The 26,648-nt window shown below is 38.3% G+C and overlaps 2 protein-coding genes across 2 annotated transcripts; one reads left to right on the forward strand and one right to left on the reverse strand.

Annotated features, from left to right (window-relative positions):
* Positions 1-3,234: 3,234 nt before the first annotated feature.
* CCT2 (chaperonin containing TCP1 subunit 2) lies at positions 3,235-16,926 on the forward strand. The gene is made up of 16 exons (XM_036920956.2): positions 3,235-3,382; positions 4,092-4,166; positions 4,365-4,430; positions 4,984-5,095; positions 5,416-5,492; positions 5,625-5,737; positions 6,550-6,752; positions 8,328-8,428; positions 8,643-8,770; positions 10,074-10,177; positions 12,358-12,477; positions 12,864-12,992; positions 13,177-13,280; positions 13,567-13,666; positions 14,595-14,736; positions 16,656-16,926. The coding sequence occupies exons 1-16, from the start codon at positions 3,380-3,382 to the stop codon at positions 16,684-16,686; spliced, it is 1,608 nt and encodes a 535-aa protein (XP_036776851.1). The 5' UTR covers positions 3,235-3,379; the 3' UTR covers positions 16,687-16,926.
* A 4,304-nt stretch (positions 16,927-21,230) lies between these two features.
* On the reverse strand, positions 21,231-23,685 carry LRRC10 (leucine rich repeat containing 10). Its single transcript, XM_036920957.2, has one exon. The coding sequence runs from the start codon at positions 23,075-23,077 to the stop codon at positions 22,238-22,240; it is 840 nt and encodes a 279-aa protein (XP_036776852.2). The 5' UTR covers positions 23,078-23,685; the 3' UTR covers positions 21,231-22,237.
* Positions 23,686-26,648: the final 2,963 nt, after the last annotated feature.

A 26,648-nucleotide genomic window follows, 5' to 3' on the forward strand; every position in this document is an offset into this window, starting at 1 on the left:
GTGAACAAGCATGAACTAAGTCCTTAGCTAGTGATAATAGGTAGCAGTCCTTGTGCTCAAATGAATTTGTAGTTTAGAATAGTCCTAATAGGGGCAATGCCCTTCCTCACCCCCAGAGAACTAAGCCCTAAGACATAAATTGTATATCATGAATTAACTTCTCTTTGATACCTTAGAATGATACTAGCTATGTACCTTAGGAGAACTGAAAAAATTGTCACTCCAATTCTTAAAGTAAGTGTTGTGATAAAGCCCACTTTAAAAGAAGGGCATCTAAAGCCTGAGAATGGAGGTTTTCAAGAAAAGCTTGGAGGAGGTAATCCCTGAGGTGTTTGATGAGCGTCTTTGTAGATGAGAGAAGATAAATAGTGGTTTCAGAGAGAAGGAATAGCATGTACAGAGGCATATCTAAGATATACATAAAGATCATATATAAAGGTTTATATAAAGATCCTAATGTTTGACGGTGTCAAGGGGTTCCGTATGATGAGCAAAGAGTGCAAAGGCAGGGTGGGAGGACAGAGAAGGGAGAAATGAGAGATGTAGGCATAGACTGCTAAGGAGTTTCTTTTTTTGTAATCATTTCATAAGAGAATTTTATAATTAATTAGACACAATGGACAAAAAAACTATTTAAATTCTTTTTTTCTTTTTCTGTTCAATAGTCTCCCCCCCATACCCCTCCGTCTTGGTAACCACTAGTCCTTTTTCAGTCTCTGTGAGACTGACTAATGCTATTTTGTTCCTTCTGTTTTGTTTTGTTTTTATATTCCACAAATGAGTGAAATTCTGTAATATTTGTCTTTCTCTGCCTGGCTTATTTCACTGAGCATAATACCCTCTAGGTCCATCCATGTTGTTGAAAATGGCAGGGTTTCTTTTTGTGGCTGAATAATATTCCATTGTGTCTTTATCCATTCATCTATTGGTGGACACTTAGGTTGCTTCCATATCTTGGCTCTTGCAAAAAATGTGGCAATAAACATGGGTGGGGGTGCACATACCTTTTTGAATCAGGGATTTTGTTTCCTTTGGGTAAATTCCTAGAAGTGGAATTCCTGGGTCAAATGGTATTTCTCTTTTTAGTTTTTTGAGGAAGATTTATATTGCTTTCCACAGCAGTTGCACCGATTTGCAGTCCCACCAACAGTGTAGGAGGATTCATAGAGTTTTTGTTTTAATCTAAATGATGTGGAGTGGGGGGGGGCGTCCAAGATTTGAGGCATTTTAATCATTGAAGAAATAGTTGTAAAGATCACTCTGACATCAACATAGAAAACAAATTAGAGGGCATGGCATGCTAAAATAAAGCAGGGAGACTTTTAGGAGGCTCTAACAAATGGAAACAACTGGATAAATGCCTATTCAAAGGCATTGTTAAAGGAGTGTTTAGGTTATTTATTGCTGTATAACAAACCACCCTAAAACATGGTGGCTTAAGGGAACAAATCCCTTTATTTCACACAGTGCTACAGATCAGGATGGGCAGGCCTATGGTACCCACTCAAAATTACAAAACTAATAAATGGAAAAGTTGAGATCCAAACCCATGCAGCTGGATTCCAGAAGCTTTGTGTTTAACCCCTGGGGTACTAAGGTGACACCAAAGGAGGTAGGGGAAGAGGAAGAGTCTGAAACTCATGCAATGGAGAATGGACAAGGTATAGCATTCCTTTATAGGGGTTTCTTCCTGGCTGTTTTCTGGCCTCAGCTCCATAGGTGGCAGGGCTTGCCTCTCAGTCCCCTAACAAAAGGCTCCTGGCTTTATTTCCCCCAGTCCTCCAAAGCTCAGCAGGGAGAGGGCATTAGTTTCTCCATCACCTATAGTCTCAGGCTTGCCTCCCAGAGGCGAATGATTCCAGGTATGTGATATGCCCACAATAAAAAAATGTTTTCAATATTGTGCCTTCTCATTCCAGCGTACAATTTGGGATCTGCTTGTTGAAGTGCATTTCCTGAAAGAAGAGCAACTTTCCTCACAAAACACAAAACTCCCGGCCTATTTAAAACAGTGTGTCTGATCTGAACACCCCTTTTCCTAATGGACCTCAGGAATTGAGTAAATCAAGGCCAACAAACTTTCTCTGCAAAGGATCAGAGAGTAAATATTTTAGGCTTTATGAGCTCCACAGTGTATCACAGCTACTCAACTCTGCCATTGTGTAACCCTTGTACAGTATAAAAATGAATGAGAATGCTTGTGTCCAACCAAGTTTATGCACACCAAAATAGAAGTTTCGTGTAATTTCAATGTATCACAAAATAGTTTTTTTTTTTTTAACCATCTAAGAATGTAAAAACCATCGTTAACTCCAACCATACAAAAATAGATTTGGCTCTGGTTAGTTTGTCATCCTGGGTATAAATCAACCTTCCTAGAGTAATCTGAAGGGTAGATACAACTAAAAATTGAAAACATCCATGTTAACAATTGCCATAAATCCAAGAGCTTGCTAAGTGATGACTCAAACGGAGAAAAAGATATCAGTAGTATCAGCGAGTAACAGAAAACTAAGATTTTTTGGAGCATCAAAATTTTGTTTTAAGCGCCATAAGGAGCCAACTTAGAGAACATAGAAAACTTTTTAATAAACTGAAATACTTGGGATTGAGCTCTACCAAGACATGCAAGCATATTAGTCATCTACTTGGGGGCGATGGGGAGAGGCGATGCGTGAAATTAAAGACCTTGAAAATGAGCAAGCTGTTAATATCACTGCCTATCAGTTCGCGAGACCTGGTCCTAGGGTCAATGTCCAATTAAAAGCAGCGTTTCAAAATTCAGTGAAAGGAACGTTAGTCTTCCTCTGTAATAACACGTAATGTTTAAAATTAAAGTAGCTAAAAAATAACACTGAGGAATATGATGGTAAATAACAACAACAACAAAAAAGTTGAGGGTGGTTGCCTCAGAGAAGCAGCGATGAGGTCGGTGAATTGTTCTTCATTATTAGCATATAACACTTTATTATATGTGGTACATGAAGGCACATTTTTTAAGATAGAGGAAAATGCAAGCAGATACTCCGTTGCTATGGCAACCCCGGCGGCACAGCTTCCCTGGTTTCTCCCGAGTTTCACTCCTGCTCGCCGGGTCGTCCGCGAAGTGTCACAGCCTTTCTAGTCCCCGCGGGTGTTGTGACGGCGGGCGGAGCGCGAGCCGGTGCGCCGCCCCTCCAGTGTGAGGGGTTGTTTCGGCCCAAGAGGCTTCTCTCAAAATGGCACCTACTCCCTCTGCCCGCGGGCGGTGCCTCACCGGCGCAGCGCGCCGGCCGGGGCTCCGCCCCCTGCAGCAGAGCGTGTGCCGTCACTTCCGGCTTCTCTACGGTGCCTGCGTGATCGGTGAGGCATCAGCGTGCGTGCCGAACTCCTCGGAACCATGGTGAGCCTGGGCCCGCGGGCCCTGCCTGAGCCCCGTCGTGCCCGCCGCCCCTTTGTCCCCCAGCACCGCGGGCTCCCGGGGCCACCAGCCGCCCCGGGGCCGCCGCACGTGGCGCGGGCCGCGGCGTGTGGCCTGCTGCCGGGCCTGCGAGGCCCTCCGTGCGGGCCTAGGGGAAGGGCGGGACACAGGGCCGGCGGCTCGTTCTGACCCGGGCTCTGTCCGGTCTCTGCGTCCGGAGGCCTGGGGCTCACCCCACGCGGAGAAATTTCTAGTACCCGAGGCGGATCGCGAGACAGTCCCGCCCTCCGTTTCGGGGCGGAGCCCCGTCGGCAGGAGGGTGAATATGGAGGCCGGGCCACGGCGTTCGCTCGCCCTCCTGGCGGCTGTTGCCCGAGTGGCCGAGGACGCATACCTGCGTTATCCTTAGTGAAAATCGCCTTTAGCCTGCCGTACTTAACAGTTGATCTTTTTGGCGTGTAACTTTTATTTCCGGAGCACTTATGTGTCCAAAAGCAACGTCGCCTTCCAATACAGCCTTTATAGAGTCCCTCCCTCCTTAAATAAGTGACTGTCGCGAGGATGGGGGGCTGCATTTGTTTAAAAAAGTACACTTCTCTGTAAGTTAATTTTCTCTCGAATACTGGGAGGCATCTGAGTATCTGTGTTAAAGAATATTGGTATTCAAACTGATTCTTGATTTTCTTTTTAGGCGTCCCTTTCCCTTGCACCTGTTAACATCTTCAAGGCTGGAGCTGATGAAGAGAGAGCAGAGACAGCTCGTCTGGTAAACCTTGTTTTCCTCAGTCTTTCCAGTGAGGACCCATGGGCCCTACTGAGGCCCTGCCAACGCCCCGGGTCCTGCCGCCCGCTGTGCTCTCCGTCTTCCCAGTGCCACCAGCTCCCTGTAAAAGATACAACTGTACTCTCACAGTTTTAGACTGTAAAAATGATTTTGACAACCTCTCTTTGTTTTTTCCTCTAGTCATCTTTTGTCGGTGCCATTGCTATTGGAGACCTGGTAAAGAGCACCTTGGGACCCAAGGGCATGGTAAGAAAACCAGGGAACTTTAATAGAACTAAGACATGGATGTATTCTCCTTAAAGAAAATTAAGTGTATTCATATAGCTACACCCTTTGATCGCCCTTTCTAGTGGCCACTGCCCTCCCGGTGACAACCACTTTCTATTTGCATGTCTTTCCAGTGTCATTGTTCTTATGTAGATATATGTGTATCTTATGTATTTTCTCATACATGTTCTCTCTGTAACAAAACTGTTTTATCATAGATACTACTTACATGCACTTTCTCTGTAGCTTGCTTTTTTAAATTCCTTTGAGTATAAATAGATACATGACCTCCTTTAATGTCAGATAGTGTTCTGCATCTTGATTAAACAGCCTTGTTCATGTCTCCCTGTTCTAGTGTGTCAGGTAGACACCAAGGTTTGCTTGGGAGTGTATATGCTGAATAAATTTGAATGACTACTGCCAAATAGCCCTCCTGTATTTATACAGTAGCAGTATGTGAGAGTACTCAGTGACCCATGTGTTCTTCCAGATGTACTTGTAGCTTAACGTGAACCAAATATGTTCCTTTTAGGACAAAATTCTCTTAAGCAGTGGAAGAGATGCCTCTCTTATGGTAACCAATGATGGTGCAACTATTCTAAAAAACATTGGTGTGGACAATCCAGCAGCTAAAGTTTTAGTTGGTGAGTCTGAAAATAATGTTAACTGTTTGAAACACTTTTTAAGATAGGGCATGCTGATTAGCTGTGCTTTTGATTAATTGATGTCTGCTATTTGATTGTTATTATTACTGAAATACCAGCTCCCAGAGTGTCATGTGATTATTGATAGTGTAAGTGTTGCATTTCATACTGAAAAGTTGCATAAAATTTGTCAGAAGAGGAAGCTTAGATAAGTGAGATTTAGATTGGTAGTGGTTATATTTGGAGAATTATCAAGCTAAAGAGAAGTAATTTAAGAAGCAGAATCAAATATAAATGAGTTAATAACTTTTTTTCCCTAGATATGTCAAGGGTTCAAGATGATGAAGTTGGTGATGGCACCACCTCCGTTACTGTTTTGGCAGCCGAATTACTAAGAGTAAGAATACCTGGGCAATTTTAACCTCATGCTTTTAAAATAGATTTTTGCTGCTATGGTTTCAAATATCAAGTAGACAAGTCCTTTCTACATCTTTACTATTGATGAGTGTTTCCCACTATTTGTTAATAGGAAGCAGAAATTTTAATTGCAAAAAAGATTCATCCACAGACCATCATTGCGGGTTGGAGAGAAGCCACAAAGGCAGCAAGACAGGCTCTCTTGAATTCTGCAGTTGATCACGGGTTGGTATACCAAAAAACTACTGTTTCAGACATTTGACATTCTTTTCAAAATAGGTGCAATGCAGGGAGTGTATAGAGAACAGTGAAAAGCATACACAGACATGCTGTTGCCACATTCTGTCCCTACAATAATAACCCCACATTACCCTCAAGCTCAAGAGATAGTCACTAAAATTTGGGTTTCCTTTTTTTCTTTTTGCTTATTAAATCACAATAAACAGAACAAATAATACTGTGTAGAGAGTTTTTTAGCTTAGTTGAGTAACAGCACATTGCTGTCAATATTCTCTGCAATATTAGTTTTAATAGAGTATCCATTTCATTATATGACTAGTATAATTTACCTATCTGTAGTTGGACATTTGTATTTTGACAGTTTTTAGCTTTCTAATGTGACAAACTTGTTACCCCCAAAAATGTTTCAAGAAGTATAATTGCTGGGTCCAAAAATATGTGTGTATTTTAAGGCATTTTTATTTACATCACAATTCTCCAGAAGAGTAAGTCCCACTGGCTGTATAGCAATGCCTGTTTTTTCATGTTCTTGAAATGTGGTATTTTGTTTGCTTATGTTTCTTTTTTGGTAGTTTACCAGTTTGGTAGGGAAAATTGTATCCTTTAATTTGCATTTTCTGTTTACTAGTGAGGCTTAATTCTCTTCATACGACTTAGAGGCCTGACAGGTTGGGGTGACACTGTCTGTTGACAAACAAGTACCTGGGTAAATTGTGAAAAGTAAATAGGGTTGATACCTTTAGAGAAGCAATTTAAGGACAGTCATGAGGGGTTTTTTTTTGGTTTGTTTGTTTTAGTTCTGACGAAGTTAAATTCCGTCAAGATTTAATGAACATTGCAGGAACTACATTATCCTCAAAACTTCTTACTCATCACAAAGACCACTTTACTCAGTTAGCTGTAGAAGCTGTTCTCCGACTGAAAGGCTCTGGTAATCTGGAGGCGATTCATGTCATCAAGAAACTAGGAGGAAGCCTGGCAGATTCCTATTTAGATGAAGGTATGTATATGTTGACTGTGGGAAAAACAAGATTTGATCAGATGTTGAGGGCTAAATATTTAGTGAATCCTGTCTTTACCTAGTCAGTCTAGCTAGTGACAGTTTACAAAGCCAGAAAATTTGTCTTCAAGGACACAAATCATATTGCAATCATTTTTTTCACTTCAGTCCATTTGTTATATTGACAGTGTGCATTATCATCTTACATCAGCTCAGCAGTTCTTTGGTACTCTCTAGATTTTGCTTTATACTATGAAGTTACTTGCAGTCTCTAAAGAAAAGAAACTAGTTTTCTTTTACTAGAAGTCAGTTATCAAATGGCACTTTTTCCAGGATTACGTATTTTCTTGAGAAAAGGTGTATATTAATCATGTCATTTAGTTGGCAGGTGTTGAGGGTACAGTTTCTCGTGTTCTTAAAGAGTGATAAATGAGTCTTAGCAACTTCTCTTTCTTTAAATAGTGTATTTTGTTCTTAGAGTATGAAGTTTTCAAAACATCTTTATGTTGCACTTGACAAAATGGCCTGTAGAAAAGTGTAGGCTTTCTCTTTTATAGAAAAGGAAGGAAAAGAATAGAGTGCTTTAGAATTTCTGATTTACCAGTAATTTGGAGTCCAGGTTTTGCTGCATGTTATTTGTTACTCTTTCAAGGGAGGAAGATTTCTGAATATTTTCTTGGTTGAATTTGTATGCAAGGGCTGTGTAGCTTTTCTAATAGGACCTGGTGGGAGGTAAGAAAATTGAAACAAGGGTAGCTATGATTCTTGAATGACTGCTTAGTACCAGATTTCCTAATAGGAATTCTACTTAAAATCTCATTCATTCCTCAAGATGTTGACCTAATGACTGATAGTTAGGTCCATCAGAATAGAGCAGAAAACCCAAGATGATAATGGCTTGATAAAGTAAAAGTTATGTATGTATTTAAGAGAAGCCTAGAGAGAGAGGCGGTATTTGGTTCCCAATGATAGTTCCAAATCAGCAGGGCTGTAGGATGGTAACTAGCATATACAACTGGTGATACTTCCATTTTACAGATGAATAGCTGAGGTTGAATCATTTATCCAATGGATAATGAATCATTATCCATTACATATAGCCTGTATGCAGTGGGCATGATTAGTGTCTGGTTTGTCTGAGGGCTGTTTCATTTTATCAACAGCCTCAGTTTTCTTTTTTTAAGTTTGGTAACCTCCAGCAATACTGTCTATCTGAGTCTTCACAGCTTATTTCCTCTTGGTTTGTTTTAAGCTAATGAAAGTGGACTTATCTTTATTTTGCATCCTATACCCCTGCATGTGTGGTGTGTATCTGAGACAAAAATCTCAAAATACTGTGTTTACTCTTAATATGTGCTGTGCTTATATTTCCCATTTTGTGTATTATTTTTAAATGACTTGCTATGTTGATATTTATGATCACCTCTAATGGAATGCTTTATATGTTCTAGGAGATTGGTAAATTGGACCTAAAATGCTTTCTTTTGAAAGAGTAATTTGATAAATAAAGCAGACATCTTTACAAGATCATAGACTTGAGTATTTAATACAGTGTCATCCTTACTTACATTATAGGCTTTCTTTTGGATAAAAAAATTGGAGTAAATCAACCAAAGCGAATTGAAGATGCTAAAATTCTTATTGCAAATACTGGTATGGATACAGACAAAATAAAGGTATGTTAAGTACATTTCTTGGATTCTAATTGTTAGCTACTATAAACTCAGGCTGGGAATCTGTTGCGCTAAAAGTAGAATACGTGTGAATGAAAATATACACACACAAATATGCATGTGTGTTTTGGTGTATATACATAAAAATACCTAAATATGTTATAGGACTTTGAAGAGTAATGAAACAGTGCTATTTTTACACTTTCCTTTGTCTTAGATATTTGGTTCCCGGGTAAGAGTGGATTCTACAGCAAAGGTTGCTGAAATAGAACATGCAGAGAAGGAGAAAATGAAGGAGAAAGTTGAACGGATTCTTAAGCATGGGATAAATTGCTTTATTAACAGGTCTGTGTGTGCTTGTGCTAACAATATTTTTAATACAAAAGGATTTTTTTCTACATAGTTTTTAAGGAAATACTTAATATTGAATTAGTGACTTGCTATTTAGGAACTGCAGTGTTTTTCACATATAAAAATAATTGTACACCAAGGTATTTGCAGTACAGTGATGTTAATGATACTTAATGTTTATATACTGTATTAAGCCTTTTTATGTTCATAATGTTCTCTGAAAAATTTGACAGCTACATTAATTTTGGCTATAGGATACATGTATTTGGAGGAGAGATTTAATGCCGTATTTCAAGTAACAAAAAGCTAAAAGCATAGAAATAAAATGAAAGAAGAGATGAAAAGTGTTAAGTTTTAGAACTTTGTAATTTGTATGAAAAATAAGTGTAAGCTTTCCCCACGTGTCCTTAATTTGTCAGTATCTAAGGCTTTTATGGATTGTTTTAAATGGTGATCCATTTAGTAAAATGGCAGTAGTTAATTTTGAGAGATAGTTAATGTTTGGTTAAAAATAATTGTTGTAGGCCAAATGTTTGTGTACTTATTTTGTTTAACATGTTTGATATGATGGATTTTGCCTGACAGTGCCATATGCTGATTATAAAATTTTTTCTTCAGCTTGTTATTTAGTTAGAAACTTCTGAACAGATGTTCTCTTTATTCCTATTGTAAACATAACATTTCATTTTGGAAATTAGAAAAGTGTAAGGAAGGAATAGAATCTGAGATTTTACCTTCCAGAAATCTTTCTTTTATTAAGTTGATTTCTGTGTATCTGTGTGTGGTGTTCTAGCTTCAGTTTTTTACTTAGTTGTCATATGCTATAAACTTTCGTAACTTGCTGTTTTTTACGTAGCAGCGCATGTTTTTGCTTAAAATTTAAAATGCTTCATAATTGGTAAACTGATTTATGCAGGTATACTCTCCTAGTGGACATTGAGGTCATTGATAAATTTTGTTCTACGTAAAAATTCTTCCACATATCTTCATTAAGTGTTATAGTATCTGAATTAGTTTTCTTGCTGTGGAGTCTCAGTGTAATTAAAGCATATGAATGTTGGTAACAGTTTTTGGTACATTACTGCTTAGTTGCTTTTCAGAACTGTGGTCTGCTGTATACTGTCAATAGCAATATAAAAAATTATCAGTAGTATGGATGCAGTATTATTTGTAAATTATAGGTAGAAATGGTATCTTCTAGTGGTGAGGTAAAAATATTTTCTATGTTTTTTGTCTAACATATTTTATCTTGTGAAATAGTAATTTTTGGCAATGTTTTTCTTTATTTTATTTGTAGGCAATTAATTTATAATTACCCTGAACAGCTCTTTGGTGCTGCAGGTGTTATGGCTATTGAGCATGCAGATTTTGCAGGTGTGGAACGCCTCGCTCTTGTCACAGGTATGAGAAATGGGCATTAATTCCTAACATAATCATTCTTGGATTTATTGAGTGTTAGTATATGGTAACTCATGGCTAAGAGTACAAAGAAATGCCTTTAAGGAGCTTAGAATCTAAACAGTTACTCTGAAATCTGATTTATACTTTTTAAAATAACTACATTATTTTTAATACGCCAAGTTTGCCAAAAGTACAGATTTCTTTGTGTTCTTTTAAAGATATTAGATCTTTTCTTACAAACCCATAGGACCGTGGTTCTAAACATACTCTAAATAAACTGAAACTTTAAAAAGGAGTCTTAAATCTTACCTAGTTTATTCATTTGTTTCTAGTGCTCAGTGACTACTTGAATGTTTTGTGCCCTGTATGGTAGTAGAATTAGAATAATAACCTTTATTGACGACTTAACTATATGCCAGAGAGTGGATCAAGTACTTAAACATTACTTACGTTAATTTTTTAAGTTTAGTAAAATGAAAATAGTAAATGATGAAATAATTGTGGAACAATCCAGTAGCGTATGATGAAAAGTTAGTATTCTTCAGTATCCTTTAACAGAGGTTTAAGATTGGTAATCCCAGTTGTGAGAGAGAGAAATTATATTTACCAATAAGATATGTCCACATGAAAAAGACATATAGTGTAGCTCGTTTCCTTCTTATTGTGGTAATGGTTTTTAAAGTAACCTCTAGTAGCCCTTAAAACACTATTACAAGAGCCTTAATCCTCTAGTTTTCAGACCCTTAAAAATTAATGAAAGTTAGTGGAAAGTTGGTTTGGGATCTGGCAGTGAGAATTAAGGAGAGAGGGGTGTTTAAGATGTAAAGCTACACTAGGGATGGTGAATTAAGTTTGGAATTGATATGAGTATTAGAAGATATAAAAATATACTTACTGTAGAGAGGAGAATTGGTCTTATCTCAGAATAATTTCTTAAGCAGTTTTTAATAATTTGAGAAGGAGTCTCCTGACCTAAAAAGAGACATTTTCCTTTCATTAATTACTTTGAAGTGGGCTTACCTGCTTTAATTAAAATTCTTTAAAAGCCATTGTACACTTGATGCTTGAGGTGATAGAACAAACAATGTGGTTCTTCTTTAAATGCAACAAAATTAAACCCATGACATAATAAATATATGAGAGTGATATAGTGCATTTATGGGATAAGTTATCATGAGGACTTGATAGATGAAATTGCCAGACCTACAAAGGAGAAAATTTCTGCGCCAAGCACACAGCTGTATGGCTGTGAAGCTTGGCTCCAAGGTTTCCCATCCTTAGCTCATTTGTTGTCAAGATGTGTGAGGTTGGTTCTTCCAAGTGTCAAGAAATACCTTGTAAGCTAATGCAGACTAAGTGGGTGAGTGTGGGATAAATGAAAATTCCCATAAGCCAAAATCCATCTCATTTTGGGGATGTGATGTCCCAAATATCTAGTGTTTCACATCTAGAGCACAGTCACAGGAATATGCCAACCAAAAGTAAAAAGAACTTCAGCTGAACAGATGAGTATAAATTTAGAGTTGGGAAGACCAGAGTCCTTTTTATAAACTTACTGTGAAATAGATACAAAGCATCAGTCATTCAGCAGACATACTAGTAAGGAGTAGAAAAAAGGGGGTATGTTGGATAGAGGAAATCTGCTTTATTAAAAGAGCATATCTGTGAGCTAGAGAAAAGGATTTACAATGGCATTCTAACTTTTGCTTAATTTTAAGAACTAGGAAAGTAAATGCTAAACTTTTCAGTTTGTAGCATGGAAGATGGAGGCAAAAAGGAATAGAAATATGACATAAGGAATAAAATTTACTTTTAAAAAAATCACTAAGCTTGCTCTGGGAAATTTCTGAATATGTATTTCCCATTTTTCTAGGCTTTAGAGGGGCTTTATCACATTTTAGTGATAATTAACAGATATCAGGTGTTCATTATTGTAAGCAATTTCTAATGTCTGTGTATTTGTTGACATAATAGACTACTCAGATATTTTCATGCTTTGTTTTAAGAAATTGAGTCATGAGAATAATAGTCTAGGCTGGATTTAGTAGGGAATCTGAGTTTAAATGCAGACGTAAAGGTAAATGTTAATGCCTCAGTTGAACTGAGACTTCACTGCTTATAAGAACACAAACTTTAAAACCTGTTGTATGTATTTGATAAATATATGTATATGTTCATAGGTGGTGAAATTGCATCTACTTTCGATCACCCAGAATTAGTGAAGCTTGGAAGTTGCAAGCTTATTGAGGAAGTCATGATTGGAGAAGACAAACTCATTCACTTTTCTGGGGTAGCCCTTGGTGAGTAATTATGTAGGTCTGGTTTAGGTTCCTAAATCTTGGGTAGGCTCTGCTGAAGTGAAAGAAACAGTTAATATATTTGCTAGAATATATGTCTAATTCTTGAGAAGCATTATGTATGTTAATTTTGATCTCTGAGGTCAGCTTCATGTTAATCTTGTCTTTGTGAACAGGCCATATCCATATTCAGTATGATTGTTTTCTGTATAGCTTAAAACTATTATGACACAGATTGTTAGCAAAGGGAATGTGTAACAGTGGAATGAATACATGCCAGTTTTTGAAACCTCATAATATAACCAATGTCTACATAAATAATAGGCAAACTTTTATGTTTTATAATTAAGTGTTCATTGTGATAAAACAATATTATTTTTTAACTTTAGGTGAGGCATGCACCATTGTTCTGCGTGGTGCCACTCAACAAATTTTAGATGAAGCAGAAAGATCTCTGCATGATGCTCTCTGTGTTCTTGCCCAAACTGTGAAGGATTCTAGAACAGTTTATGGAGGAGGTAAGCATTTGAAACAGAGTGAACATGTTTTATTTCCTTATAGTAATGGTTTTTGCCTTTACTTATAGAAACTTTATGTTGCCTTTGCATTTAGTTTTAAAATGTTTGACGTATCTTAAGGGAAGTCAGGAATTCAGTGTCTTACAGACAATTACGGTATTTCATTAGAATTTTATCTGTGTAGGCTGTTCTGAGATGCTGATGGCTCATGCTGTGACACAGCTTGCCAACAGAACACCAGGCAAAGAAGCTGTTGCAATGGAGTCTTACGCTAAAGCACTGAGAATGGTAAGTTACTTTAAAAAGAGAGTTCTGAACTTAAATTTTTTGGGTATTGATAGTTTTTAAATGAATGTTTTTATATCTTGGATGGAAAATACTTTCTTGGCTTTAAGAAAACTCATTCACACCACTTAAATTTGATTCAGGAATTTACCCTCTTTATAAGCCGTAATTAAAAGGAAGCCAATTTTCCATTGTAAATGTATAATTTTAAAAAGCTGTCCTAGTTAGGAATTAAAACAACTTTATTAAGTAGAATAGATAGTTACCATTTGTGGTCTTCTCCTCGCAGCTGCCAACTATCATAGCTGACAACGCAGGTTATGACAGTGCAGATCTGGTGGCCCAGCTGCGAGCTGCGCACAGTGAAGGCAGTACAACTGCTGGACTGGGTAAGAAACCAATTGAAACCTTGCAGGAGCTGTTAAGAGTAACTTCTTAACTAAGGTTTTTTTGTTTTTGTTTTTGTTTTTTTTTTAAGATGTAATAACCATGTAACAGATTCTTGTCCTTGCCATTGTATCCATTAGATATTTTAGGAAAATGTTTAAATTCATATTCTCAACACTGCCAGAACTTCATTATTCCATAAGGAGTATAAGGCTAGTAAGAAGACTAGTACCTAGTTTGTTATATAATGGCTATAGGATTTTAAATTAGCAGTACATATATTCTGAAATAAGTGTAAAATTTACTATATCCTGTATAATCCAGCATCAACTACTATTCTTACTGTAAACTTACTCTGTTGTTCTTGAATGCAGATCTTTGATATATACATAAATATTGGCCAAAAAGATTTAATTTAGACAGAAAAATTTCCCAACAAACTGTTCAGGACATTGTAGGAATAGAGTAGATAATCTTGTCATTGGACCAGAGAAATGAATATAATGAGTAATGATCTGTCAGAAGATGGAAGTAGGATTCTAGCAAGAAGAAAAGTAGATGACTTCTGAATGTTCTTCCAGTTCTTAAGACTCCATTATAATTGGTGACAGAGCAAATTTTCTGTAGTAATTTTATATATATACATAGATGTATGTAGGTAGATGATCGAATGTTCTGTATAAATTTTCCGTCATTTGACATAATTGCCCTCCATTAATACGCATGATCAGTAGTTGACCTTTTAATTTTCTAAAAGGCTTTCCTTGAGTAGTACGCTGATGAGAATGTTCTAACTAAATTGAGGAACTGGGTGTTGTAATCTTGTAATTTTTTTGGTAATAGGATTAGTTCTACTTGTTATAAGTCATTAGAGATATTTTGATACTTAAGTTGTTAAAACTGGTTTATTTAGTAAATATGTCTTTCCAGATATGAAGGAAGGTACCATTGGAGATATGGCAATGTTGGGAATAACAGAAAGTTTCCAAGTGAAGCGACAAGTTCTTTTGAGTGCAGCTGAAGCAGCAGAGGTGATTCTACGTGTGGACAACATTATCAAAGCAGCACCAAGGTACTATAGCTACACATTTTTTAGAAAAAAATTTTAACAAATGAAAAGGTAGCTCTGTGTTTCTGATAACTGTAATTGATAGAAAGTGGAGCTATTTTTACTTAGCTAAAGGTATTATACAAGTTACAACTTGAAATGTGTCTCACAAGCAAAATTGATGAAGGAATAGTGATCAATTGCCAAATGAAGCAAATAGGTTAAGTAAGATAAGGGCTGAAAATTGACCTTAAAATTTGGATTTAGTAGGAGAGGCTGTTGGTAACCTTGACAAGCAGTTTTATTGGAGTGGAGGGGGCAAAAGTCTTATTGAAGTAGCTTTGATGGAGGGCCAGAAAAAAGGAATTGGAGAAAGTATATAGACTGCTTTTTGGGGGAAGTCTATATAAACTTTGGGAGCAGAGAAGTGGGATGGCTTCTAAAGAAGGTGTGGGTCTTTACTGTGAAAATTCAGTGTGTTTAAGTGGGAGCAGTTTCATAGAAAGGGAGTGGTCTATGCAGAAGTGGGGAGAAGGAATGAGGGATCTAGAGAACAAGAGGAGTTGGTTTTCCATAGTAACAGGAGGAAAATAGGAACATTGTTAGGAACTTACCTTCTGTGGACTAAGTTACAAGGAATTTGCAGAGCCCTGCATCATTCACTCAGTTCATTGTCTTCTGTGGATGGCTGCTATTCCTATTTCTGTTAGAGGGAGGAAAGGGTAGAAAATAGTGATTTGGATGTGGAGTGAAAAGATAAAATGGTATTTAAATCTCCTGTGGTGTAGTGGAAAGAGGACTGGGCTAAAAAATTTAGAGATTCTCTGCTTCTGGTGTTGAGAGGATGGAGTATTGAGCACACATTTTGAAATGAAAAATTGGTGAGGGAAGGGGAAGTTGGCAAAGTTTTCTTGGAAGCCACCAAAGATATTTATGTGCAGTTACCTTTTCTGTTATGTTTGATCAGAATGATGGTAAAAGGAAACTTGAGTTCTATAAAGTTTTCTGGCTTGGGGACAAGGTCACATAACTATCTCACCCTCATATCTTTGCAATAACTGCACCCTCAACCACATGAACATATACCTGATACATCTCATTTGATCTGATATCACTGTTTTAGAGATTTAACTATTCAATATATTAGAAATTCTGAACAATTTGCAATAAAGAAACAAATAATTTTAATTCATCCTTTCCAAACATAATGAACTGTGGACTTCTTTTCATACTTGTTAGCAAATTTCAGGGGACCTGTTTTCTAGATCAGTACCCTGCCATAGCTGCTTGATAGCTGTAACTGTTGTGCTTGCCTCTAGAAGCACTTGTTCCACAGACAGTAAGTAAAAAATTGCATTAGTACCCCTACCATGAGAGTAATCCCTTCCTGAGAGATTCAACCATATGGTTACTGGAGAATAAAAATGTAACATCTAAGAATGAGAAAGTACTATTGGCTATCCTTTAGCCTGACCCCATTACCAGTCTATCTAATGGCATTTGTTCTCATTCACTTAGAAAAGTAAACCATAAATTTTCCTCTAGAGGCCCCAAAGCCTTGTCCTTTTATAAATTCTGATTAAGAGTAACTTCTTTGACTAATACAGTAAAATTCCCTGACATAAATAGTAGTTGAAAACATAAATTAACCCTTTTCTGGAGAATACATCTTTATTAAGTAGGTGGTTTGAATGAGAAGTTGAAACTGCTAAATACCTACAGGCTTCCACAATCTTGTAAGGTTCTCATACCAATACAATAAGAATTGAGAAATGTTTTTTATGAGGTAGAAACATTCTTGTTTAAGAGAATTGGTTATAATGATTTTAATAAAATTAGGAATCTAGCTGTATTTGTATTTGATACAAACCTTTGGTTCCAGTCATGCTTTTCATTTTCAGCATTGCCCTTTTTCTTAAGTGTATGTTTTGTAATCCTTGCAGGAAACGTGTTCCTGATCACCACCCCTGTTAAGCATTCCTGTATGCTGTTCACCTCTGGACCATCAATAGCAAAGTTGTGTTTGAAAGACTTTGACCTCTTAAGACTAGAATCAAAGTTTTATCTGTGGTTGATGTATCCTTCGTTTGGACATTTAACTGACCTTCTGTTTTAACATGGGTCTAATTTATTTGCTGTTTCATTTTCCATAAAGTTCAGTTTAATGACATTTCTTATACTGTGCATCAAAATAAAAATTTGAGCAATTACTTAGTTCTTACCTGTCTTAGTGATTTGTACTGTTTTAACTCTGCTTAATGGGAGTGAATGACTTTTACTATTGAGTTGTTCCAGCTTAACTAATGATTTTATCCATTTATGAAGTAATTATCTTAATATAAGTCCAAGTCAGATGTGATAAACATAAATTAATCTTTTGGTTCTCAATCCTACATAACCTTTATTAACCATTTAATTTTGTTTAATGGAAGTACCATAAATTTTAGTACTCATTTAATGTTGTGTAGGAGAAAATCGTGGCTTCTGTGCTTCAAGGTCAGAGTTGTATTTTAAGTGCTGGTTGTTGCAGGCTGCTTCTAGCACCTCTGATGCTTATAGGGTAATGTTCTCTTAAGATTGATATGGCCAGACGCAAGCATTATTTACTATTCTATAAGGGTTTTTTGGTTTTGTTTTTAGAAAATGGATTCAAAAGAGAATGAGAATTGGCATTAAGTATGCACTGAGTTTGGTGGTTTAAGGGAGAATTCAGATTTGAAGGTTATGAACGCATCAGTATGTAGCAGAATGTGTGAGAATAGAAAGCCCAGCAGTAGTGTGAGTGTTACTCTTATCTCTGCTAGTGTCATGGAGAGATGTTTCATTTCCATAGAGGAACAAAAGGATTTCCAAAGAAATACTGTGTTTCTGTATAAAAGTTTGTTTCAACATTTTAATAGTACTTTGTGGAAGCTGTTAAAACTGGGATGTTTGGTTCTCTTTGTGATACTGGTTTATATCCTCTTAACATTCACATAAAGGAGAAATTTTTCCTGAGATTATTGAAGAGAATTATAATGATTTTGTTTTAAATTTTAGAAACATGAATAAGGTTTGTTGTTTCATTTTTTTTTTTTTAAGTAGTTTATCACACATTGTAACATCAGCTTCATCCCACAGCTCAGGTAGGTGGAGCAGGTAAGCATATCATAACCAAAAAACCTAGAGGCTTCAGTGGAAGAGGTGGGTTTAAACATCTATCCTGAGTGATGAGACAGCTGTGGAGTAGGATCTTAATCTAAAAGTGTGCTTGGACATGTTTTTCCAAAGGTCTTAAAAAGGATATACCAGTATTGTTAACCTACGAAGAGGTAGAAATGTGGGAGCTTAATTGCTGTATGAAGAATACACGCATGGGTCTCTCCCTCTCAGAGTTCATAGCCTTTGCAGCCCTTTACAGGTTTGTCATGTGCCTAGACTATCCCGAGTTCACAATTGTTAATTATCTTTTTAGTTTCAGAAGTGAAGTACCAACCTAGGCTCCTCAGATTCCTCTTAACAGTTTCAGAGTGGAGTTTCTCTTAACTCAGAGCAAATATGGAAGCAGTGAGTTTTTATTTTCACAAGACTTTTCGTGACATAGGAATAGAGATTTGTAATGTACATAAGTTACTGCACAGAAAGTTGTCTAAGTGCTTAGGGTAATGTTCTCCTAAAGAGGGTGGATATGGTTGGTTATTTAAATCTGCCCTCGGTAGCCTTCAGTTCTGGGAAGGATAACGTTATGCGTGCTGGTCATTAATGCTTTAACTCTGCTTCAGCCGGGATCCGCTCTTGGCCCTGGTGCTTATCCCTGCTGGCTGCCTCACAGCTCCCTGTGCACAGGTTTCCTGTGGTTTACCTCAAGAGGCGCTGGTGGGTTACGAGGAGAGGGAGTTGGTATTTTCTTCCTGCTTTGCTCTTTGTCTTTGGAAGTGTCCGCATCCCCGTGAGACCTGCCATTACGTCTTCACTGGGGAGCCGCTCTCATGGCTCTCAGCTCTTACTGGATTTGGGTGGCACTCTCCCCTTTTCGTTGGCCTTACAGTGGTGTCAGCTGCTGCTGTTGGGTGTGTTTGGGGGCCTCAGTGTTTCCTTCATTTCCCTTCCCCATAATTGTCTAGTAATGGTTCCTTTGTTCAAGTCTATTTCAAGTCTCTCTGCATGGGGTGAGTACTTTTCCTTGCCCCAACACTGGTAAAAGTCAGAATATGCAACAGAATACTCTGTACAAAATCCTTTTCCAAGTTTGCTTTTCTTACACCTACTCCAGATTGATGTTAGAACATCAGTAGAAGTGTGAAACAAACCTCACCTTTTTTAAATCGCAGAATTACTGTAGAATATTTCAGATTCTTAATATAAAGAATAAAGATAAACCTGATTTCAGATTTCCTGTCAAAATTGTGAGCAGCACATAACACCTCTTAAGGTGAAAAGGTTGTATGAAATAATTTACACAAGACCCTGAGGACAGTAGCTGACCTATAGAAATGTTTCTTAAGCGTCAGTCTGTCCATCTGTCCTTTGGGCTGAATGCATAATAAAAAATCTTCAAAATTCAGATTAACATACAATTGTACTAGGCTCTAGGAATTAAAAGATAAATATTTGTTTCCTCTTCTCCAGAAATGAACAGTCCAGGGGGAGAAAAAGCATGTAAACTTATTTTTTAATAGCAATACCTTCTTTCTAGTAGTATGATTACAAAGTATATGCTTTAAATTTTTTTACTGTCTTACAGAAGACAGTAAAATGTGTAAGCAAGATACACTCATGTCATCTGGCCCATGCCTGCTGCCCCTCATGACATAGATCACATTTTCAAGTACTTTGATTTTGTAAATTCTAGAATAACAGGGAAATGGCAGAGTATTTTCATTTAGAAACTTTAAAATGAATCCTTGGTAGCCATGTTTGTGTAACATTTTCCTATTTAGGTTAAGTTAGAAACATTTGACTACATTGCAGTTAAGAGTTCTTACATTCAAGACTGTGGATACTGTTGGAAATTTTGTTGAGAGAGAAGGTTTTTATTGCCATTTTTCCCTTCAAGCAAGGAATTTATACTGATTGTAGGGTAAATATAAGTATTGCGCCATATGGTGTAACATTTAGTGAAAGAACATACCATGTGCACATTAGCTGTCACCTGCCAGGCACCGTTCTGTGTGATTTATACAAGTAATTTGTGTGATCCTTACAGTGCCCTGAGAGGTAGAAACCATTTTACTGATGAGGATACTGAGGATCATAGATGGTAAATGACTGGTGAATGGCAAAGCTGAGATACAAATGCCACTTGAAGAACTATGGTAAACCATTGTTCTGCCTTCATGTTACTATATGTATATGTGCTTTTGGTTAAAATCAAGTCCAGTTGATATTTAGGGCACAAGCCTACTTTTTTATCTGTGAAATTACAAACTTAGTGATACTGTATTTTAGGACAAAGAAAAAAGGAAACTTGGTTCATTTCCAAAGAATCCATGTTAAAGATGTTAGTTGGCATCATTCATTATTAATGGAAGCTGAAATCCTGTGCACATGTCTGGAAGAGATTTTCCTATGATGCATAACACTGGGCTTCTGGAGTTTTAAAAATGAGTCAAACAGTTACAAAAATAGTTACATTTGGTGCTTCAACAATTTCCCCCTCTTAACTTTTTAATTCTGTCAATTTCAAGAAAACATCAAAGGGTTATGAATATGTAAATAGGTATTTCCATAGTTACTTCATAAAACTGAAATCGCATAGTGGTTTATGGATAGTAAAATCAGTGGGGTGCGCTTAACCATATTAAGAAGTTTTTTTTGTTGCATACTGATTATTTTAGAAGAGCTTGACTGTGTGCCAAAATGTATGTAATTTGACATTTGATTCAGACCAGTTAGCTCATTAGATGAGAACTCTTTATAGGCTGTTTGGCTTCACTCTGTTTTGTGGCTATAGCTGCAGCTATATTGGAAAAGGTAGGTCCTTTAGTCTTGGAAGGGGTAAGACAGGATCCGAAGTAAGTTAGAGCCATCTGTAAGGCTGGCTATAAATACAGCTCAGAATGTGGTTCTGTAAGCATCAACTGAGTATAGTTTAGTTTCAATCATTAGGAATGAGAAAATAGACTATAAATTCTAGCTGTCTAACGAAACCTGGACTTGTTAATAAAGAGATTAAATATTTGACAACCTATTACATTTAATGATTAAAGGGACTATTTGGCAGTCTATTCAGTGGTTTGCATGTGCACTATAGACTGGCAGGTGGCAATAGGAAGACATGATAAGAAAACTTTCTCTGATAGCAAGAAACAATTGTAGAAACACATGAAAATAAGTCTGCTGGGCTGTGGTGCTTTTATGGCAAAAGTGCTTTTTAAAAGTTAGATACAGTATGTTTTAGTTAAGATGATACTGTTCTTATTTGCTGAAAAGGTTCAAGAACAGGATTATGTCATTAAGTCACCCACTGACAGTTTCTTTAAAGTTGATCCATTCATGGGAAGAAGAAAAGGTCACAATTCACAGTCTTAAAAAAAAAATAGCTGAAAAATATCTAGGTTTATACACACCATCGAATGACCCTACTTAACAAAAACCAAATTAGTAGAACAAAGGCTGAGATCCTGAGGTTAGAGGCAGAAGCTTCCTATGTAAACCACAACTTGCAGTTCAAATTTCCAAATACTTGTTTGAAGTGGACAATTTCTCAGCTACTACCTCTAACTTAATAGGACTCTGGAAAGGTGGTTTCCTTCCATGGAAGGGCATTCAGTTTAGCTCTGCTTCATTATTGTGAATAAACAGAATGGCTCTTGGCAGTCAGGATTACAACTAGGCTTAATTTTAATGAGACCCATTGCCAAAGACATGTCTACTTTCTAGATGCATTCTGGCATTGTCAGTAACAAACCGTTGAGAGCAAACCATAGGGCAAATCCTTTAGGGAACCACTGTCAAGTTCAAAGTGGCAGCTGGACTCCACAGGAGGCATTGTCCACCAGGCGTCTTCTCAGCATTTACTAAATGGAGGGGAAACTTCATCTTGAGCCTTTGCAGCAACAGTTTTCCTGTGAATCTGACTACATAGAAATGTCCTTTTTAAGTGGCTTAAGTTAGTAATACGTTATTCTAGTCATTTATAGTAAAGAAATATGTTCTGCAAAGGCTGGAGACAGGCCACCTGAACTTTTTGGTGAGTTCTGTGGCAAATACCTTATTTGAGCTTATGAGCCTCATGACCAGACACTTGTGGAGAGTGGAGGAGGCCAAAATGTCCCAGCCCTTCTTGCCCTTCAGTGTTTGGAAACAGCTGGTTGGAGAGGCTACTTTTCTTGTGAAGAAGTCATGGTACATGTTGCACACAATGCCCTTTGGGAAAGAGGTTGGCCAGAAACTTTTCTTGGTGTGCTTTAAGCATTTCATCTGACTCATCCCTTGCTGATAGAGGCACCCCAAATGTCCCAGAGCAATGCTTTGCACTTCAGTAGAGAGGTCTACGGAAGATGCTGGAGTTGGGTCCTTGGCATTAACTGACAGCAGAAGCTCCTCAGGAGTTGGGAGAAGGAAGTGGAAGAGGCAGGGCAGGTGCCAGTGTCTCCTGGCTTTCCTCCTTGACCAGTGCATAGCGTCTGGCTTTTCTGGGGTCAGGCTCTGGCGTCTCCTCTGCCCATCTTCCCACACGGCGCACACCTTTGGCCACCTTGGGTGCATTCCTGCAGGGATTGTGGTCATAGATGACCAGCTTCAGACTTGACAAGTGGGTTAGGCTGGGGAAATAGCGGATGCTGTTCCGGTCCACATCAATGACCTCCAGGAAGGGCATATGAAGGAGCACAGCGGGGAAGTCTGTCAGCAGGTTGCCTGAGAGCCAGATGGTCCTCAGTTCCTGGAGGCACTGCAGCTGGGCTGGCAGCACACGCAGGGCGTTAGAGCCGGCATGCAGAGTCTTCAGGAGGCTCAGCTCACAGACCACATCTGGCAGCTGGGTGAGGCAGTTGGCCTCCAGCCAGAGGGTCCGGAGGTTGTGGAGCAGGCTCATCTCCCAGGGGAGGTGGGAGAGTCTGTTGTTTCCCAGGTAGAGGGTGCAGAGCTGCTTCAGGGTGCACACCACCTGGGGCAGAACCTTGAAGTTGTTGAAATCCAGGGCCAGGATCTGCAGGTTTTGCAGCTGCTCCAGCTCCGGAGGCAGGTTGTTGAGGTGGTTGTCGCTCAGGTAGAGCTTGACCAGCTCATGGAAGGAGCACACAAGCACAGGGAACCGGCGCAGCTGGCTCCCGCTCAGGTCCACCATCTTGTCCATTGGCATCTCCCTGAGCTCCTTGACCATGTAGTTCTGGCAGCGGTCAGCAGGGATGAAGGCCACGAGGGTCCTGATGGTGTTCCCCATGTAGACCAGCAGCCTGCGAGGCTGCTGCTGACTGCTGTGGGGCCTGTCCTCCCTTCCCGTTATAGCCAGGGGATGCAGGGACAAAAGCCAGTCACCTCAACAGAGAGAAGTGCTCACAAGAGCAACTTGAGTGTCTGGTGACAGGGCCTGGGACGCCAGGTCTGGTTCACATACTTGTTTGCAATCACTTAATCACAATCCCGTTTATCTGCATTTTTTGTTTTTCATTTCAAGCTGAAAATAGTTTCACTAATGATAAAACATTGAGGCATTACATAAAGGTGTGAAAGAAGAAAGTGAAAAACATCCACAGTTATTCTACCTGGGATAAATACCATAAACATGTAAATATGTTTATGTCCTCCAGCCTTTTTGCTACAAGTAATGTATTTTTTAAAAATTATTTACACTGTTTAGTAGGAGTCTTATGTTTATCCTAACATGGACATTTATGTTTGCAGGTGTCTAGCAGTTATTTGAAACATCTGCATAGTCATCACTTACATGAATATCATAATTTAAACAGGTCTCCCTATTATTGGGCATCTAGGTTGTTTACAGTGTGTCACTATTATAAATAATCCTCTTACATACAGTGTGAGCAGTTAACTGCTAATTCTTCAGAAAACATCCTTAGAAATGTTCCTGTGCCAAAAATGCATTCTTTAAAAGCTTTCATTGATAGTGTCTCCTCCCTACCCCCACCAAGTCTGAACCCCTGTGTAATTCTATAGGTGAGGTGTCCATTTTCTAATTTTTTCATTCTTACCAGGTAATAGTTGTCCACACTTTGAAAACTTGCCTTTGACCAAAAAAAAAAAAAAAAAAAAAATAGAAAAACAGAAGAAAGAGAAAAGGAACACCAGCCCTAAAGCTTAAATAAATGCGCATGTATTCCTGCAGTGCATCTGTGGCAGAGCTAACTGCCCATCAAAGCTTTGTGCTTCCCTTCCATAGTGTTGATATGTAGGAGGCAGCTGTCCAGCTAGGACATTTCCTACTACCAGTCTAGGGCAGGCAGGGAATCTAATTCTGGCCAATTGGAATATGGGCAGAAGTGATACATGTCACTTGGAGGCATGGGTCATTTAAAGCAAACCTCACCTTTCTCCACACTCTTGTTCCCCATCTGCTGGCTAGATGTTAACACCCAGGGTGACCTTACAAGCCACCAATTGTGTGGAAGTCACATGTTGAAGTTGGCAGGTCCTTGATCATCCTGCATCCCTGAATAAGTGCTAAGGATCAGAACAACTCACCCCAACACTCCCCCCAGCCCCCTTCCCCTCCCCCCCCCAGCCTACCACCAACTGGATTTAGGTAAATAAGAAACTTGAATTATGCCAAGCCATGCAGATCTGGGTGCTTACCTTTTACATTATCTAGATGAATAAGGCAGTTGTTAAAAATGAGGCAAATCTGCATATACTGATATCCAAAGATACTCAGGATGAATAAAGGGAAAAAGTGAGTTTCAGAACATTTATGATCCCATCTGGGAATAAATATGCACATATTCTTTTATGTGTATGAAAGGCTCTGTAAGACATAACTGCTTATTTCTGAAAATAATCTGCCTGAAGGTTTGGGAGTGATAGAAATGCTAACTTCTTCATTTACACCTTTTGTACTGGGTGATTTTTTTTTTAAGAACTGTAGGCATATGTTACTTTAAAAAATTCTGGTCCAAAAGAAATAATCTATCAGCCTGCCTGCTGTCTGGGTAGAGTGCCTGGATTTGTGGGGGCAGGGCTTGGGACACTGCTTAACCTCCAACAGTGCCTTCTCTGCTACGCTGCTTACAACGGACTGAACAGGGCAGTGGACAAACATTCCATGGCAGTGGCCCTTCTACAGAGCTAGCTGGTGACAGCATCATAACCCACCTTCTTGGCTCTCAGTCACAACTAAAGCCAGTGTCTGTCTTGTACTTTCTACACGTTGAACGTCAAGGGCTTTTATCTTGAGCCCTCTCCTTGCTTTGTTGACTTGTACTATAATAAGTAGCCTCTCACCAGGTACCGTGCTTTGCCTCTATATTGAGCGGGGCAAGTGATGACCACAAATGGTCATGAAGCAGCTGCCTTGATGTTGTCCCTGGAAATAATAATGATGGTAATTATTACTACCTGTTATTATTATTCCCATTCTTAAAGTTGGAAGTATTGTTGGTAAACAGTCTTATATTGGTTTCAAATATACAGCACAGTGGGTTCAACAGTTATCCCTATTATGAAATCCTCACCCCTTCTAATGCAGTTACTGTCAATATAGGAAGATGTTACAGAATCACTGGCTATGTTCTCCATACTGTACTACCATCCCTGTGACCAGCTTATATTATGATTGAGATTTTGTACCTTTACACCCTTCACCTGCCCACCTACTCACCCCAACTCCTCCCCCATGGTCACCCAGTCACTTCTCAATGTCTATGAGTCTACTACTATTTTGTTCATTTTGTTTTTGTTTTATATACCACAAAAAAGTGAAATCATTAGATATTTGTCTTTCTCCACCTGGCTTATTTCACTTAGCATAATACCTGCTAGATTCATCCATGTTGTTGCAAATGGCAGGGTTTTTTTTTTTATGGCTGAAAAATATTCTGTTGTGTAATGTACCATATCTTCTTTATCCATTCATTTGCTGATGGACACTTAAGTTGCTTCCATATCGTGGCTATTGTAAATAGTGCTGCAATAAACATAGGGGTGCACATATCTATTTGAAGCAGGGATTTTGTTTTCTTCAGGTAAATTCCTAGAAGTGGAATGACTGGGTCAAATGGTATTTCTATTTTTAGTTTTCTGAGAAACCTCCATACTGCTTTCCACAGTGGTTGTAACAATTTCCATTCTTACCAACACCGTAGTAGGGTTCCCAATTCTCCACATCTTTGCCAACACTTGTTACTTATTGTTTTTTTGGGTAGTGGCAATTCTAACTGGTGTGAGGTGATATCTCATTGCAGTTTTGATTTGCATTTTCCTGATGATTAGCGATGTGAAGTATCTTTTCATGTGCCTGTTGGCCATCTGTATTTCGTCTTTGGAGAAGTGTCTGTTCAGGGCCTCTGCCCATTTCCTAATGGGGTAATTACTTTTTGGGTGTTGAGAGGTATGAGTTCTTTATATATTTTGGATATTAACCCCTTATCAGATGAGTTGTTTATGAATATATTCTCCCACACTGTAGGATCCCTTTTTATTCTGCCAATGGTGTCCTTACCTGTGCAGAAGCTTTTTGGTTTGATGGAGTCCCACTTGTTCATTTTTTATTTTGTTTCCCTTGCCTGAGGACATGTGTCCAGGAAAAAATTACTCATGCTTATCTTCAAGAAGTTTTTGAGTGTTTTCTTCTAAGAATTTTATGGTTTCAGGTCTTTAATCCATTTCAAGTTTAGTTTTTTGTATGGCGTTAGACTGTAATTCACCTTTATTCTCCTGCATGTAGCTGTCCAGGTTTCCCAACACTAGTCATTGAAGAGGCTGTCTTTTCCCATTGTATATTATTACATTGGCTTCTTTATTGTATATTAATTGACCATATATGCATGGGTTTATATCTG

The sequence above is a fragment of the Manis pentadactyla genome, chromosome 10, assembly GCF_030020395.1.
Source record: "Manis pentadactyla isolate mManPen7 chromosome 10, mManPen7.hap1, whole genome shotgun sequence".
Taxonomy (NCBI): domain Eukaryota; kingdom Metazoa; phylum Chordata; class Mammalia; order Pholidota; family Manidae; genus Manis; species Manis pentadactyla.